Here is an 18,234-nt window from a genome sequence, read left to right as displayed (position 1 = left end):
AAGAAATGTCTATCTGGGTTCAGTTCCAAGTGGGAAGGAAGACATTGGAAACATGGTGACTGCTTGGAAAGATGGTTTAATGGTGGACCAAAAAAAAAGCACATGGGTGAGAGAGGGAGGGAGATGTATAACCTCTGTTGGGCTTTGAACTTGCTTCCTATTCCTGTGGCAAGAAATTTATCCTGGTTGGTTGTCAAGACTCCCATGGGGACATGCAGGAGTAGCTTGGTTGAATCTTGCTGGGTGATATAATGAAGGGGCTTTGGGCAATTCCTATTATGGCTTAATGGCTTTGCCCTGAAGGATCTTGAATGAGGGCATTTGCTTATGAATAAACCTAGCCATCTCTTTATCTCTTAAGTGCTGATGACATCTGCTGTGGGTTGTTGAGGAGGCTGGGAACTATTAAGTTAGTCTGCTTCCTGCCTAAAAAAAGTTTCTCCATTTGTCATCCAAGGAAATATTCTGCCTTTTAAAAATTGCCTATATTTCATTCTTCTAGGAGAGGGGTGGGGGCTAACTTCCTACACAAGTATAAGATTATTTAATGTTCCATCCAAAAAAAGAAGCTGATGTTTACACAACCCATTAAAGTTTGAGCTACAAGCAATCTGAACACTTTGGTGCTTGGAAATAGCCTTGGTTAATTTGGAAAGCCAAGTATGGTCAGTCACAGATAGCACCTGGGTGAGAACCCACTAAATCAGAGGTCTCCAACCTTGGCAAAGAACTTTGCTGGCTGAGGAATTCTGGGAGTTAAAGTCCGCAAGTCTTAAAGTTGCCAAGGTTGGAGACCCCTGCACTAAATGATATCAACACTACAGGCCGGTCTTGGAAGAAATATAAATCACCTCAAACTTCTTCGACAACTACCAAGAAAACTACAGTATAATAATGCCCCCATGAAATCACTAGGAGGCGACTTGGTTTGAAAGAAGCTTATTTATTTATTTTTATTTGTTTATTTGATTTTTATACCGCCCTTCTCCCGAAGGGCTCCGTACAACTCAGTACAACTCAACTTATCAACTCAGTACAATACTGTAATGTATTACTGTAAGTTTTGGCGGGAGTTTTAGGCGGGAAATATCTCGTTCCTGATTGGAATTCCCGTGAAGCTCCGCGCCACGTCCCCAAGCTTGGGCGTCGAGCAGGAAGGGGGTGGTGGTGGTGGTGGAGGAGGAGGATAAGACTGACGCGCGTGCGCATTTCCGTCACCCGGAGGTGGGGATGCGGGAGTTGTTAAGGAGCCGCCGCTTTTTCCATTCTGGAGTGTTTTTCCGGTAGCCGCTTCAGGTGAGGCCTCGGCTGGAAGGGGGGTGGGTGTCGATGGCGGATTTCTCTCCAAGGAGGGGAGGGTAGAATAAGTTTCCGAAGAAGGATCTTGGAAAAGGCTTTTCAACCTTTTCAATGGAGGTGCAAGGAAGGGAGCTGTTTGGCCTCGTATGTTGCCTTACTGCCAAGAAACTGGAGTGGGTGGGTGGGTGGAAGAAAGGGGTCCCTGGTTATTTACCCCGCTTTTCTCTCGCTCGTATTTTGGCAATCATCCCCGTAGTTGCTTAAACCTTGACAAACTTGGAGACGAGTGGACTTCAGTTCCCAGAATTCCCCAGCCAGCATGGTTGAAAGACTGAAAGAGGGAATAGAATAGAATTTTTTTTATTGGCTAAGTGTGATTGGACACAAAAGGAATTTGTCTTGGTGCATAGGCTCTCAGCGTACATAAAAGAAAAGATACCTTCATCAAGGTACAACACTTACAACACTTAATGATAGTCATAGGCTACAAATATGAATGCAACGTTGGGGCGTTTTTCCCCCCCATGCTTGAGGGGGAAGTTTACGTTTAACATTTAAAGTCACCCCATCCTCAGCATGGGATGAAATGGGTATGCTTTTGTTACACCACTGCCTTTCTCAACAAAGCAAAAGACACTAGGGCAGAGGTTCTCAAACTTGGGCAGCTGTAAGACTGGTGGACTTCAATTCCCAAAATCTCCCAGGCAGCATGGTTGAAAGACTGAAAGAGGGAAGAGAAGAGAAGAGAAGAGAAGAGAATTTTTTTTATTGGCCAAGTGTAATTGGACGCACAAGGAATTTGTCTTGGTGCATATGCTCTAATCAGTGTACATAAAAGAAAAATACCTTCATCAAGGTACAACACTTACAACACTTAATGGTAGTCATAGGGTACAAATTTAACATTTAATGATACAACAGCTAATGATAGTCATAGGCTACAAATATGAATGCAACGTTGGGGCGTTTTGTTTTGTTTTCATGCTGGAGGGGGAGTTTACGTGTAACATTTAAAGTCATCCCATCCTCAGCATGGGATGAAATGGGTATTTATTTATTTTTTTTGCATTTATATCCCGCCCTTCTCCGAAGACTCAGGGCGGCTTACACTATGTCAAGCAACAGTCTTCATCCATTTGTATATTATATACAAAGTCAACTTATTGCCCCCAACAATCTGGGTCCTCATTTTACCTACCTTATAAAGGATGGAAGGCTGAGTCAACCTTGGGCCTGGTGGGACTTGAACCTGCAGTAATTGCAAACAGCTGCTGTTAATAACAGACTGTCTTAGCAGTCTGAGCCACCAGAGGCCCATTGGGTATGCTTTTGTTATACCACTGCCTTTCTCAACAAAGCATAAGACACTAGGGCAGAGGTCTTCAAACTTGGGCAGCTGTAAGACTGGTGGACTTCAACTCCCAGAATTCTGCAGCCAGCTATGCTGGCTGGAAAATTCTGGGAGTTGAAGTCCACCAGTCTTACAGCTGCCCAAGTTTGAGCATCCCTGCTGTAGGGTATTGGCTTCTTCCTTCCTTCCTTCCCTCCCTCCCTCCCTCCCTCCCTCCCTCTGTCTCTGGGATAATCCAGGCCGAGCATGATTAGAATAACCAGGAATCTTAGTTTAAGAATAAAGACACTTAACTCTACATTTCTCTGTAGTGGAAATATATAGCTTGGATTCGGTTTCCTGGTTTAATGGCAATCATAGTCACACTGTTATCTCTGCCTAAAAAAAGGGATGGCATGATGATTATATTTTTACCCTAGCCATCTATCTACAGTTATCATGGATTGTTTGTTATAAAGAACAGCCCTTTATTATGTCCTTTAGGTTAATTACTTATTTTCTGGGTTTTGCTCTTGAATTTTCCTTTGTAAATCAAAATAATAAACAATTAGTTTTATCTTTATGTGCCTGTTTTTAGATTTGCCCCTTTTTCATATTTGTCCTTTATTTTTTTTTCCTAAGAAAATGTGTGCATGAGCTCAAGGCAGCAGACTTAGCTAATATTCCTGCCTCCTGTTTTCCCCTCAACCCTATGAATTGTGTTGGACAGTTGTTTTGCTGTCTCTTAAGCCAAAAGGAACTACTGTATATTTGATAATTTGACCTTTTTTGAAACCAGATCTGTTATAGGGTAAATCATTGTCCTTCCCAGGAAGGAAGCTGTGTTTGTGTAAGAATGGGTATTTTTTCTGTTTAATAAAAGGAGATGATTAAGCTTTTCATCATAATAACAAGCACGTGGTATCTTGTCGGCTAACCTAAGTTATATTCTTTAATTGTTTTCTATAAATTACTACAAGACTATTTGATTTTATTTACACATGCAAGGGTGTACCCTATCTGGTAATTAAAAGAAGTGTGTGTGTCACATTCCTTCTCCTGAAGTAAAGAGTATATATGTATATATGAGATAACCTCAATGCCTAGAGGTACTATTTTCTGAGTATTTGCTGCTGAAGATTATGACTTTGCTCCAAAGTGACTTTTCTTGATAGTTACAAGCCACTAGACAGTCTTTTCCTCTGAACCATTAGGTTGGTTAAAATATGATGGTAATTGTTTTATGCCTGAATTCTCTTCATTCCCCTGCTTATGTTCATATAAAAATGTAGACATTTATAATGTTGTGTAAGAGATGGGATAGAAGAAAAGATGGATATCATGCCAACATTTTCCCAGTTCTTGCTACTCCAAGGTATGCATTGTAATCTCCAGTCAACATGAAAGTTGGGATACAGGGCAATGTGCATGTTTCTCTTAAAGACTTCAGGACTCATTTCCAAAAAATAATGCATCATAAAAATGGTAATAATTGGATAGAATCTGTTGCCCAGGTTATTCATAAAGTACAATGAATAATCAAATGCTCCCTAACCTTTTATAATGCTAGGTATCCCTGTGGAAAATCCTCAGGAATTGTCGTTTTAATGAACTGATTTGGATATTAATTTGAATCACTTGACGAACTCCATAGTGAACCATTACACTGAGTCATACATACAGCTAAGAAATGGTTTGTGTAATAATGGTTCTTAAACCAAAAACAATGGTCATATACTACAACAGTATGTGCTTAACCAAAACTACACAGACCATACTATGGCTTAGGATAATATCTTGGATAAATGTTGATGGTTTTCATAGATTTAAAAATGGCATACAGTTATCCTTCAGCCATTGGTTTATATCCAAACCTTCATAACTTACAAGGTTGTTACAGTATTAATCCATAGGTATAGTAATACTGAATTACCTTGGAACAAGTAAATCAAAGATTACCCTGCCGTCACCTGGTTTGCGATAACTAGGCATTGCCTCTAGGCAACCAAGTGAGGAAACTATAAAATGCAGTATTTTCTTTCTGCTTTGTATTGATCCGTTTCTAAGTTAGTCATGATTTGTTTATTTATGCTCGTTATGAGATAGTCCAAACTAGGCTAAGATCACACAACACACTGACTGTGAGAGCAGTTAAGCAATTGCCTCCTGGAATTGTAGGTGCTCCACAGTGTTGGGATTCAAATTTTTTTACTACTGGTTCTGTGGCTTGGCTTGGTGGGTGTGGCAGGGGAAGGATACTGTAAAATCCAGTGGTGGGTTTCAATTTTTTTTACTACCGGTTCTGTGGGTGTGGCTTGGTGGGCATGGCATGGCTTGGTGGGCATGGCTTGGTGGATATGGCGGGGGAAGCATACTGTAAAATCTCCATTCCCTCCCCAATCCAGGGGAAGGTTACTGCAGTATCTCCATTTCCTCCGGATCAGCTGGGACTTGGGAGGCAGAGAATAGATGGGAGCGGGGCCAGCCAGAATTTGACTACCAGTTCTCCGAGCTACTCAAAATTTCCACTACCGGTTCTCCAGAACTGATCAGAACCTGCTAAATACCATCTCTGGTGCTCCATCACTGGAGTTTTTCAAGAATAAATTGGACAACCATTTGACGGGTGATATAAGGCCTCTGGATTAGAAGATCCTGGAAATCCCTTCCAGCCCTTTGATTCTATAATAATTTTTATTTTGTATTGATTTAGTGTATGATGCATGTTATGTATTTTTGAGCAGATCAATATTTTTAGAGTTGCTTTTTGAATGCTACTGTAGAGGAAAGCAAACAAACTGTTAACTGTTGAATATACTTAAGCAATATAGATTGTTTGCTCAGTTTTTTTGTTAGATATCATTGAGTACAGTGCCCATTCTGGCTGTAATGGGCCAAGGGAGATTTTTATGTAAATAACTGAGCTATAATTCTTTCAAATTTCTAGATGCTGTAAAAGCTAGGAGTTGAAAGATTATTAAGAAAATGCAAACTAAACTCTTTCAACCCATAGGGGAGAACAATGCACAGAATTAGGCATATGTTGTGATACATATCATGAATATGATGTGGCAGTTTTATTGCTAGTTCTTTAGAATATTAAAAAGTGCTCCTCGATTTTCTCAGATTAAATTAAACACAATTAGTGCTGGTTGCATTTGAATCATTCAGAAGTGGCCCTGTACAGGTAGTCCTTGACTTACAACCACAATTGAGCCCAAAATTTCTGTTGTTAAATGAGACATTTGTTAAGTGAGTTTCACCTTATTTTACGACCTTTCTTGCCACAGTTGTTAAGTGAATGACTGAAGTTGTTACGTCAGTAACCCAGTTGTTAAGTGAATCTGGTTGTTCTGTCCCCCTCCTCAGTCCGGGAGACACCGGCAACTATCAGCTCTGGCAGCAAAATAGCGAGCATCTGCCAAGTGTCTCTGTTATCTCTCTTGATTCTGGTAAGTCAGCCAGGAAACCAGGAACAAACAGGACATCAGCTCTAGTTCTCTCCCTCTAAGCAGCTGATTTGCTCGCCACAAAGTGGTATAGCAGCCCCTGCTGCTTTTATATCCTGTGGAGTGTGGCTCCATGACTCAGCACTTCCTAGGCCTGCCCCACCCCTGCTTCTGTTGTTCCCGCCTCTCCTGCCTACGAAACCTAGGGTCCAGCCAGGCCTGATTGCCATCAGCCGGGTCTGGAGGCGTGGCCTGGGGGGGGAAAGAGTCAGGGGACGGAGGCCTCATTATCTCCTTCACCTGGCCTGCCTCTGGCTCCTGGAGCTGAGCCAGGGAAGCCGGTGCTCCAGAAGTAAGTCCTGATGGCCCTTCCCCCTCACTTTCCGAGTCACTTTCTGGCAGGGGCCCCGGCTCAGGGGGCGCAGACACAACACTGGTTTCCCCATTGACTGCTTGTCAGAAGATCACACAGGGGGGTTTATGTGACCTTGGGACACAGCAATGGTCATAAAGGTGAACCAGTTGCCAAGCATTTGAATTTTGATCACATGATCCTGGGGGCTGCTGCAAAGGTCGTAACTGTGAAAAATGGTCATCGGTCCTTTCTTTTCAGCACCGTTGTAACTTGGAACGGTCACTAAACTAACTATTGTAAGTCAAGGACTACATGTATTACATTGCTATTGCACCACTAAAGACTACAATGACCAGTGATATTATTATTATTATTATTATTATTATTATTATTTATTTTATTAGATTTTTATATCGCCCTTCTCCTGAAGGACTCAGGGCGGTGTACAGCCAGAATAAAATACAGAATATATACAATTAAAAGAATTTAAAATAAACTATTACTAAACGGCCGATAATTTAAAAGATTTAAAAATTTAAAATATTACTAAAACCCCAATTTAAAATCAACTATTTATGCCAGTCCTGCTTGAATAAATAAATATGTTTTTAGCTCACGACGAAAGGTCCGAAGATCAGGCACTTGACGTAAGCCAGGGGAGAGTTCGTTCCAGAGCGTCGGTGCTCCAGCAGAGAAGGCCCTACTCCTGGGGGCCGCCAGCCGACATTGTTTGGCGGACGGCACCCTGAGAAGGCCCTCTGTGAGAGCGTACGGGTCAATGGGACGCATAAGGTAACAGCAGGCGGTCTTGTAAGTACCCGGGTCCTAAGCCATGGAGCGCTTTAAAGGTGGTAACCAGGATCTTGAAGCGCACCCGAAAGACTACAGGAAGCCAGTGCAGACTACGGAGCAGTGGTGTTACGTGGGAGCCACGAGCGGCTCCCATTACCACTCGCGCAGCTGCATTCTGGACTAACTGCAGCCTCCGGGTGCACCTCAAGGGCAGCCCCATGTAGAGAGCATTGCAATAATATAGCAGCCATTCAAAGTTATGAAGGTGCACTTTTTTATTTATTTATTTATTTTTGTCACAACAGTATACACAAACATATGTCATAGATAAAACAGCATATCTTGAAGAATATATATATATATATAATTAAAACTATGCATCAACTATATTAATTGGATATAATGAAGGGAACAATAGGACAGGAACGGTAGGCTTCTCCTAGTGCTAGGGATAGCTAGTTATTTTAATAATTGGGGCAAGCAAAGACATATCTTTCCAGTTCTCTCTCACTGCTACTTAGTCAGTTCCAGGAACGGAATAATGGGCTTAAATTACAGGAACGGAGATTATAGTTGAACGATAGGGAAACTTTTTAGCTGTAAGTACAGTTCAAGCAGCCGAAATAGAATCAGATTTCTAGAGAAGTAGAAAGTATATTCAAGTAGACATTTTAGAGACAGCTCTAAGACCTAGATAGACCATTGGTATTAACAGACTGTAGCTCAGGAATTAAAGGGCTAAATAGAATATGTCTTGGAAGAGGTGATATTAATCCAGCTTTTGCACTGTAGGTCAGCTGCTAACAGCTGAGAAATAATGGTTGATATCTCACGATTAATGTCCTTTCCTTTTCCACCACAGGTCTGTCAAGATATCGTTGCTGAAGATGACCAGTTGGATTCTGAATTAACACCACTTCCAAATTCCTGTCCACTTTTTCTAAGTGGGCAAAACCTATTCAAAAATGGCAACTTTGCCAAGTACATCCACTGGGCCTCCACCATCCCTCACGGATCCAGGAGTGGCTGTGTGGGAGTGGCAGGATGAGTTTGGCAGGTGGAGGCCATACCGAAGTAGCGTGTGCAGCTTCATTGAGCAGTCTTTCCAGGTTCTCATGGTGAAAGGTCGGCGATCACTGGGAACCTGGCCTGTCAATGGCAGCATACCGTTGGGACAGGCTGATTCAACTCTGGCTCCCTACATAATTGACCTGCCGAGTCTCACCCAGTTCCGTCAAGATACAGGTAAAAAGCAGCTGCATTATCTGCTTATGGATATAGCTTAATAGTGGACACATCCATCATGATGGAGAGCAGTGTTTCTCAATGGTGACTAAGGAATTCTGGAAGTCCATATAGTAAAGTTGCTTGGTTAAGAATATTTTTTGTAGAACATTCTCATCTAGGCACAGTCTGAAGTGCTGAGAAAGAGCTGTAAACCTGGATTAAATCTCATTTATTAGGTTGCCAATGTTTCTTGGCCTCAGGTTTTATTATGAAGTATAGGAGAATGGTATCTCCCACAGAACAATTCTAGCTTTATGATAAGGGCAGACTTTGTGTGTGTTTGTTTACACAGCCGACTAAGCCACAATGGGGTTTGTTGACTTAGAGTATTGTACGGGCTGAGTAAATTATGGCTTGTTAAACAAATCTTGGCTGATCCATGGTGTGTGAACCCATTCTTGTTCTCAAATAGCTGTCTTCTGAGTATATTAATGCTAATATTTTAAATAACGTAAAATAGCTGGCAGCCAACAGCTATCTTCAGGATATCGATGACGGACACCAGTGATAACTAATCATAAAAGATTCTGCATTTCTTTTAAAAGAAATCCTTTTTTTTTTTTGCAGGTTCCTTCCTCCCTCTTCCCACAAAATAGAATAAGTTCTGAATTATTTTTATGCAGCCCATTAACCTCTACAGCACATCAGATGGATTTTATAAAAATAAAACAACCATCTACAAATCATCTGAAATACGCCCTGTGAAAAAGACAACTCTGGATTCTGCTTCCAGGCATTCTGGTCTCTTCATAGGAAGTGAGAGAAAAATGTCAGGAAACCACCTTTCTTGAGACAGAAGGAAGCAGCAGCTTATCTTGAAATGGGCTCTAAGCATGAAAGAGTCTCAGCTGAGAGCAATGAAGATAATGGCTAAATGAGGGAAGTGGCGGGCGCTGATGGCGTCTGCCTGTGTCCCCCTGTCTGTTCATTGCACCAGTCGGTGTCATTCCCATCCCCCACAGGAGTAGCTTACAGAAGTAATCCTCAACTTAGGACCATTCGTTTAGTGGCTGTTAGAAGTTACAACAGCATTGAAAAAAGTGACTTACGACCATTTTTCACGCTTGCAACCCTTGCAGCACACCGGTGGTCACATGATCAAAATTCTTGGCAGCTGGCCTGTATTTATGATGATTCTTGGCATGTATTTATGACGTCCCAGAGTCATCTGATCCCCTTCTGCAGCCTTCTGACAAGCAAAGTCAATGGGGAAACCACATTCCCTTAACAACCCTGTTGCTAACTTAACACCTGCAGTGATTCACTTCACAGTTGTGCCAAGAAAGGTCGTAAAACGAGGCAAAACTAACGTAACAATGGACATTTTGGACTCGACCATGGTCGTACGCTGAGGACTAACTCATATTAGAAAAGCGGCTACGTTCTTTATGCTGAATAATGTAATTATTTCTGGCAGGGTTTGGTGCATTTCAGTCTTGCCTTCTGGAAATTGGCTAGGCAAGTCCCTGCAGTTTTCTTGGCAAGATTTCAGGCGTGACTTGCCACTGCTTGCTTTTTAAGGCTAGAGTGGTCCAAGCTGTCTTTGTGCTTACATTGGGACTAGAATCCACGGCCTCCCACTTTATATCCTGATGCCTTAACCATGTCACCAAATTTGTTTAATTTATGACAATATTTAATGCTTAAAAAAAATAAATATATGCTGCACAGTTAAGGCAGTTCCTGTCTCCAGCTATAAATAACATGATACAAAGGAAAAAGGAAGGAGGGAAAAGTGAAGAGAGCATTGTTATATTGTGTGTTTTTAAATAAAACATAGATAAGCAGTTAGCTTTTTATGCAAAACAAGATAAAACCCTTTGATTTTCATATTGCCTGATCAGTTCAAATACAGTGGAAGTTGGCCAACTTTAAACTGATCCTTAACTTTTGAACCTGATTCTCAAAGAAAGGGATCCTACTTAGTGGCGCTGCCATGAATGCAAATGCTCCTTGGTAGAACTTCTGGCATTTCTTCTGAAAAAATAATCGAATAGCTGGTGATTCAAAAGATTTTTCTATATCTGATCTACTGGACGGACTGCTGCAAAAATTGTCAAATAATGTATCCTGGTGGTCTTATTTTTTTCTCCTAGTCCTGTGATGGTGAACCTATGGCATGGAGTGCCAAAAAACAGCCAAAAAAACACTGTTTTCGGGCCTTTTTCCAAGCTGTTTTTCGGGCCGTTTTTGGCCCAAAAATGGCTTCAAAATGGCCTCAAAACTGCCCAAAAAGCAGCCCTGAAAATGGCTGGAAAAAGATCTGAAAATGGGCCAAAAATGCCCCCCCCCCAAAAAAAGCAGGCATGTGCACACCAGCCAGCTGGTCTTAGGTTTTCCAGTACGCGAAGACCAGCTGGCCAGCACTCATGCATGTGCCAGGAACTCATGCTGACTAGCTGGTCTTCAGGTTTCCGGTGCATGCGCATGCATGTGTGTCCCAGTTTGGGGACTCGGTGCCGAAAGGATTCGCCATCACTGCCCTAGTCTGATGTGAATGAGAAATATCACAGCAATTAATACTCCATTTCCTGGGCTATGCAAAACCCTTCCTTTATGGCTTTTAGTTTTGATATCTCATTTTATTTTCTGATTTGTCGTGACTTTTCCCTCTTAGGGACCATGAGAGCTGTACACAGACATGTCTTCCAGCTTGATTCGGCACCTGGACAGGGAGTCGTTTGGGAGTGGCAGAACGATGAAGGAAACTGGTTTCCCTACGAGATGAATGTTTGCGTATATTTGGAGCAAGCTTTCTCGCTCAATAGCCCTCAGGTGGATCTTGGGCCCTTTGGTTACAATTATGGGATTGATTTTGTATCACAAACTCAGACCAACAAAACCACTGGGTACCAGCGAAGAATCCGTCGGTGTGTGGACTCTCCATACCCAGTAGCCACAACCCCAGGGCCTGCTCACAGCGGGCCCACCTGTTCATGCCAACAGTGCTTGTTGAATAGTGGAACTGGCCCCATAACCTCACGGTATCGGCACTCAATGGTGAATCTTCCTGGACATTCATCAGGGACGACTCCCAAATTCCTTACTGGTATACAGGGGGCCAATAGAAACTCAGGACTCGGTGCTTCTCTGGTGGGCTTTGTGCCTTACAATAAACCAGCCCTCTCTGGAGCAAGATCAATGCCAAGACTGAACATGCAGAGTGCAGGGTCAGCATCACAAACTGCAGCCACTGGTGGGCCCAGCTCAGCACACACAGCATCCAAAGGAACCAGGTATGCTTTCCTAAGGGCCTTCCAGCTTTGTTGGATGTCCATGTCCCATCCGTGAGTAGGATTATTTATAGATTTACTGCAGTATTTTTATCTTGCTTCTCAGACAGTTATTGACTCCCAGAAAGGCTCATGTGGATAATAAAACAGAAGAGTCATCGGGCCATCAGGAATCAAATCCCTTGCGCTCAACTGTGGCTGTTTTATCATTGTCTTGATAGTGTCCTTTTTTAAAAAAATAGCACTTGGTAGCTCTTGATTCTTTGGCTAGTAGAAAAAGCCAATAATCTGAAACTGCTGGTTTTTTTGCTTGATGGATTGGAAAAATTGCTTTTCCTCTTTTTTTCAATAACATTCCAGAGAATGCAGTTTCCCAGTGGCTCTGTATCCTGATGGGAGAAGCGAAATTGCAAATTTCTTTTGCTTTCCAAGCCCAGGGAAATTGCCACTGAAGTGAGTGAGTGTCCCAATGTTTCAGATTCATTCTTTCATGAGTTCTATAATGTTTACAAGTGCATTATAGAGCAGGGGTCTCCAACTGTGGCAACTTTTAGACCTGTGGAATTCAACTCCCAGAATTCCTCAGCCAGCTTTTCTGGCTGAGGAATCCTGGGAGTTGAAGTCCACAAGTCTTAAAGTTGCCAAGGTTGGCGATCCCTGTTATAGAGAGATGGAGGCTTTATGAATGATGTGGAGATGAGGGAAAGTATTTCCTTCAGTACGGGCCCAATGTTATAGTCATTGTTGGTGCTGTAGTAATTGTTGATGCCCTGAGTGTAAATTAATACTGGACTTGACCAAAATGAAATAATATTTACCTGGCAGAAGGTGTAATCAATTTATGGAATTTGTTGCCAGAGTCTTTGGTATTAATCATCAACTCGGGTGACTTTTTGAAATGGAATAAATTCATGTCATCTAACCCTGGTTTATATATTCTAACGCAATGTTTCTCAACTGTGGCAAGTTTAAGACACGTTTTAGACTTCAACTCCCAGAATTCCCCAGCCAGCATAGGAGTTCAAGTCCAGATGTCTTAAATTTGCCAAGGTTGAGAAACATCGTTCTAAGGACAAATGGGCTTCTTTCTTCATTTTGAACATCTCAGTGACATCTGGCCATCCAAATTTAGAGGTGGTGTTGAAACAGGTTAACCATTTGGTAGCAGTTAAAAAAACTCAATATCTTTTTCCTTCTTCAATTTTTAATTAAGAGGGAGGGAAATTGAGGTTGAAAGAATAAGTCATCTACCTAATGCCAGTAAAAGTGGACCTTACTTTAGATCCGTGATGGCGAACCTATGGCATGTGTGCCACAGGTGGCATGCAGCGCGCTCTCTGGGCATGCAAGCCGTCGCTCCAGTTCACCTCCAACGCACATGTGCGTGTGCCTCCCGCTGGCCAGCTGGTTGTTGCGTCTCTGCCGCCCATGCGTGGGAGGTGGGCCGCGTGAGTGGGGGAACACATGCACATGTGTGGGGCGGTTGGACGTGTGCAGGGGATGCGCAATTGCATTTTGGGGGTTCGGGCGTGTGCATGCGCCTTGGGCACTCAGTCTGGAAAAGGTTAGCCATCACTGATTTAGATCATTCATTTAACAACCATTCAAGGTTACAATAATGCTGAACAAATGACTTATGACCAGTCATCACGCTAAACAACTGTCACAACAGCTCCACAGTCATGTGATCAAATTTTTGGTGCTTGGCAACCATTTATGATGATTACAGCAGCCTGGAGTCATGTGATCTTTCTAGGAGTGAAGTGTGAAAAACAGTTACACTTCATTTCTTTTTCAGTGCTGTTGTAATGGTTGAATGGCCACTAAGCAAATGGTTGTAAGTTGACGACAACTGTATAACATGCAGGTCAAGGATCCGTGTATCAATTTCAGGCTGCAGCATTTCCAGTATAGAAAATCAGCCAGACCATAGGTGATGGGAGGGAAAAGTCCTTAAAGCCTTGGAAAGCTATTGGCAGAACAGGGTGGTTAAAGAATCTGCACTAATATTTTCTTCGCTTTTGCCTTGATAACAGATCCTGTATATCTGTGTCAAGATCATCTTCCTTATTCTTTACATTAGATTGCAAGAAAGATTAGAATAATCCGTATCAATTGTAATATGGTCTTTATCTGTAGTTTTCTATCTCCGTTTACACATACAGATATGCTTGTCTATGGAGATTCTCAGTCTTCCAGGTCACGGTTGTCCCAAAGGTGCATTTTTCAAAAGGCAACTGGACTTTTTTTTTGGTTTTTCCTTGCAGACGTCTCCTTCGCTTCTCATCCAAGAAGCTTCTTCAGTTCTGACTGAAAGGTGGAGCATTGGTCATCAATCCTTCCATCTTTCACCGTTCAGTCAGAACTGAAAAAGCTTCGTGGATGAGAAGCGAAATGTCTTTAAGGAAAAACAAAGAAAGTCCAGCTGCCTTTTGGTACAGATGTGAATATTTTGGTACTCAGGTGGTTTAACTTGTAGTTATGAATGGGCAGTTGGGCATCCACTGTGCGTTGGGATTCAGAATTTACTAACTATGAGATTTTTTTTTTATATGTGACCTTCACTTGCAGGTTCTAAACAGAGACCTGTTTTTTGAAAGCAGTGCTGACATTTCAGAACAAGGTATAAGCTTAAGCCGAGGAAAGGGCTATTTCAACACCAGGAGACAACATTAGATAGCTTTTGTTTCTATCTCCACATAACAGCATCCCATCGGAAGCATGTAATTACTTCTGTCTGGGCAAATCTAATCTACACAATTAGTAGAAATCCGAGAAGGAAAGCAGCAGTAGCTCCAATACTTGGGCTAGGTTAGTTTCCTTGCTTACCTTTTCTTCTATCTGTCTTTCAAATTAGAACATTTCTCTCTTATTTTCAGCTGGCCAAAACAGCTCCCTTTTGTGCTAATCTCTGCTTCCTGTCTATATATCTTCTGCTGTGTACTTACTTGAAAGTATTAAGGAATATAAGTTTGGAAAATGAAATAAATGATTCAGAGTAAGTCATAGTGCTTATTCTAGAACAGGGGTGTCAAACTGGCTGCGTCACATATGCAAAATTTCTTAGATTAACAAGAGTTGGAAGGGACCTTGTAGGTCATCTAGTCCAACCCCCCCACCCAAGCAGGAGACCCTACACCGTTTCTGACAGATGGCAGTCCAATCTCTTCCTGAAAGCCTCCAGTGATGAAGCTTCTACAACTTCTGATGGCAAGCTGTTCCATTGGTTGATTGTTCTCACTGTCAGGAAATTTCTACTTATTTCTATGTTGAATCTCTCCTTGGTCAGTTTCCATCCATGATTCCTTGTCTGGCCTTCAGGTGCCTTGGAAAATAGCTTGACCCCTTCCCTCTCTGTGGCAGCCCCTCAAGTATTGGAACACTGCTATCATGTCTCCCCTGGTCCTTCTCTTCTCTAGACTAGCCATGCCCAGTTCCTGTAACCGTTCTTCATATGTTTTAGTCTCCAAGCCCCTAATCATCCTGGTTGTTCTCCTCTGCACTTTTTCTAGAGTCTCAACATCTTTTTTATAGTACGGTGACCAAAACTGGATGCAGTTTTCTAGGTGTGGTCTTACTAAGGCTTTATAGAGTGGTATTAGTACCTCACTTGATCTTGATTGTATCCCTCTGTTAATGCAATTTAGGATTGCATTGGCAGTCACGTGCAGGCCAAGACCACCCCAGTTCCGCAAATGGGAAAAACATTGTATGTTTGACACCCGTGTTCTAGAAGATTTGATTTTGTGTAGCTTATGGCAAGATGTTAAAAAGAAGACTTTTAAGAAAAAGAAACAAAAATGGTTCTCACCAAGTAATTCTCAAAAGAAGAGACAGTGCCCATGCAAACTAGATGAGGTGCTGACACTCAAGTGGAAAAATACCAAGGGATGCGTAAAAAGTACCAAATTGGTCAAGCCTTTCCAAAATGCTAAGAATGGATTGCAACTGTAATTCAGAGCCATCATATAGAAATAGGTGCTGGTGCATGATGAATTTCCTGCCTCACTTCTCCTAGAATTCAAATTTAGCCAGTTGGTTGAACTCTGAATTATATATAGGTACATATAGGTATGATTCAAAAAGTGATTAGGGTTGTAAGCCTACTTTTATACCTATACAGTACTAAGAATAGTATGCAGCATTGGAAGGGTTATAAATACCTTCTTAATATCTGTCTCTCTAATAATAGTTCTTACCAGACTTTGAACATTTGCTCCTAGTTGCGCTTGTGTGAATAGGGACCACAAAACCTTTGTGAAGCTATGAAAAGTATGTTTGCTGGACTAAAATTACAGAATGTACTTTATAGTATACTGATGTAGGAAACTAGTCCTCAACTTAGGTCCACAATTAAGCCCAAATTTTCTGTTGCTAAGTGAGACAGTTGTTAAGTGAATCTTGCATCATTTTACAACCTTTCTTGCTACAGTTGCTAAATAAATCATTGCAGTTAAGTTAGCAAAGTATTTGTTAAGTGCATCTTAGTTTCCCCATTTATTTTGCTTGTCAGAAGGTTGCAAAAGGTGAGATCACGTAACCTGGGGACCACTGCAACCATCTGACATATTTTGTAATTAGATGGTTCGAGACGAAGCACTTGTCAAAAGTGAATCAACTTTGACTAAAGCCATCTTACTTCTCTGTGAGAATGTACTACTCAGCTCTACCATCTCTCAGCTCTACTCCAGAGGAACCTGAGTCCTTCGGGAGAAGGGCGGTATAAAAATTAAAATATTATTATTATTATTATTATTATTATTATTATTATTATTATTATTATTATTATTATTATTATTATTATTAGTTACAATATTAGACAGATTAGTCTGTAATTTTAGGATCCTTTTTATTTCTGTTTTTATATATAGGAACTACAGTTGTCCTCTTCCATTCAGATGGGATATGGCAGGTTTTATTTATATGTGTAAATAAACTTATCTAGAGGGGAGTCCACCACTAAGCATATTTTTTGAATGGCTTGGCTGATGGAAAGTCCTCGCCAGGCCTTTTATAATAGATTCAATCCTGTTTTCTAATATCGGTGGCCGGAGGTGGCTGTAAGTTCAGTAGGTAGTAAATCACTACTTAGTAACTATTTCTCAACAGATTCCAAGAGACCAAATATGTAATGATAATAAGTTTTTCCAATCTCGGCAGAGATTGGCATATCAAATGCAAATCTTTGATCTTTCTGAATTAATATATAGGTACCTATAGATATGATTCAAAAAGTGATTAGGATTGTAAGCCTACTTTTGTACTAACTATACAGTACTGAGAATAGTATGAGCCGTGGCACAGTGGTTAGAAAGCAGTATTGAAGGCTAATTCTGCTGACCGCTGGTTGCCAGCAGTTCAAGTCTCACCAGCTCAAGATTGACTCAGGCTTTCATCCTTCCGAGGTCAATAAAATGAGGACCCAGATTGTTGGGGACAATATGCTGACTCTGTAAACTCCTTAGAGAGGGCTGTAATCGCTATAGCTTTCAGAACTCCAGCTACAGAGTGCCAAAATATAGCCATGACTTCTTGCTGACAGTTCAAATTCTAACTAAGTTGAAGAAGCATTAACTTTCTATCTTCAATTTAATGAGTTATATTCTCACTATATTTATATTCTTACTTTTATATTATACTTCTCTTCTTAGAGACGTGTTTTAGCTTGAAAATGTACAGACAAACATCTCTGAGCAAATCTCATAGCTGCCTTCTATTTCCTTTTTATTGAACAATATTGTCAAACTAGGGATATCTCTCTATACTGAAACTTTGGAAGCAGGATTTAATTATTTGGTGGTTGGTCAACATGGGTCACAGATTTGTGAATGCACTAAAAATTTACTGCCACTTAGCTGTAGGTGACTGGATTGTTAAGACCCAACTGATAACACAAATAGGATCAGAGTGACAAAATCTGATCCTAAAAGATGCCCCAATTCCTGGCTCCTGTGGGTGGAGTTGATTTACAATAATGAATGGTAAGTTGTAGGTGGAGCATTCTCTCAGGTCAGAGGTCTGCAACCTTGGCAACTTGACGACTTGTGGACTTCAACTCCCAGAATTCCTCAGCCAGTTCATGCAGTTTTAAAGTTTAAAGTTGCCAAGGTTGGACACCCCTGATTTAATTGTTTCAAGCTGGCTTAAAATCAACTGTTCCTCTGAGGAAGAGAGTGGCAAACCACTGAGTTAAATCTTCATCTTCCAAAAAAAAAAAAATCATATGAAACCTGTATTTTTCCTTTAATTAAAACGAAGGTATTTCTTTCTTGTGTTTATCCTGTTTTGACCTTGAAGGAGTTCTCCATTTTACAGATAGTGAATGGTTGTGATTAAGAGTGTTAGAGATTGTGTCATCCTTCCTCGTTTGCTTGGCTCCTCTCCCAGAATTTAGCAAGGAATGGATACAGCTCTTGTCAAAAGCAGATACTCCTGGAATGTACAGTAAAACCTCCTTAAAAAAAGTTCTTAAGTTTGAAAAGTATTGAG

General features: G+C 41.3%; 1 protein-coding gene across 4 annotated transcripts in view; it reads left to right on the top strand.

Annotated features, from left to right (window-relative positions):
• Positions 1-1,186: 1,186 nt before the first annotated feature.
• Positions 1,187-18,234, top strand: part of DTX2 (deltex E3 ubiquitin ligase 2) — a 38,418-nt gene continuing 21,370 nt past the window's right edge. For 2 of the 4 annotated variants that reach the window (XM_058164420.1, XM_058164418.1), the window contains exons 1-3: positions 1,187-1,296; positions 8,088-8,470; positions 11,130-11,748. In XM_058164420.1, coding sequence (XP_058020403.1) covers positions 8,191-8,470; positions 11,130-11,748 — 899 coding nt within the window. In that variant the 5' untranslated portion in view covers positions 1,187-1,296; positions 8,088-8,190. Of the gene's footprint in view, positions 1,297-8,087; positions 8,471-11,129; positions 11,800-18,234 lie in introns of all 4 variants that reach the window. The other 2 variants (XM_058164419.1, XM_058164417.1) reach the window with 1 other exon arrangement.

Source organism: Ahaetulla prasina, chromosome 1, assembly GCF_028640845.1.
Source record: "Ahaetulla prasina isolate Xishuangbanna chromosome 1, ASM2864084v1, whole genome shotgun sequence".
NCBI classification, from domain to species: Eukaryota; Metazoa; Chordata; class Lepidosauria; order Squamata; family Colubridae; genus Ahaetulla; species Ahaetulla prasina.
Note: the sequence above shows the minus strand (reverse complement) of the source record. Positions and strands in the feature narration are given on the sequence as shown.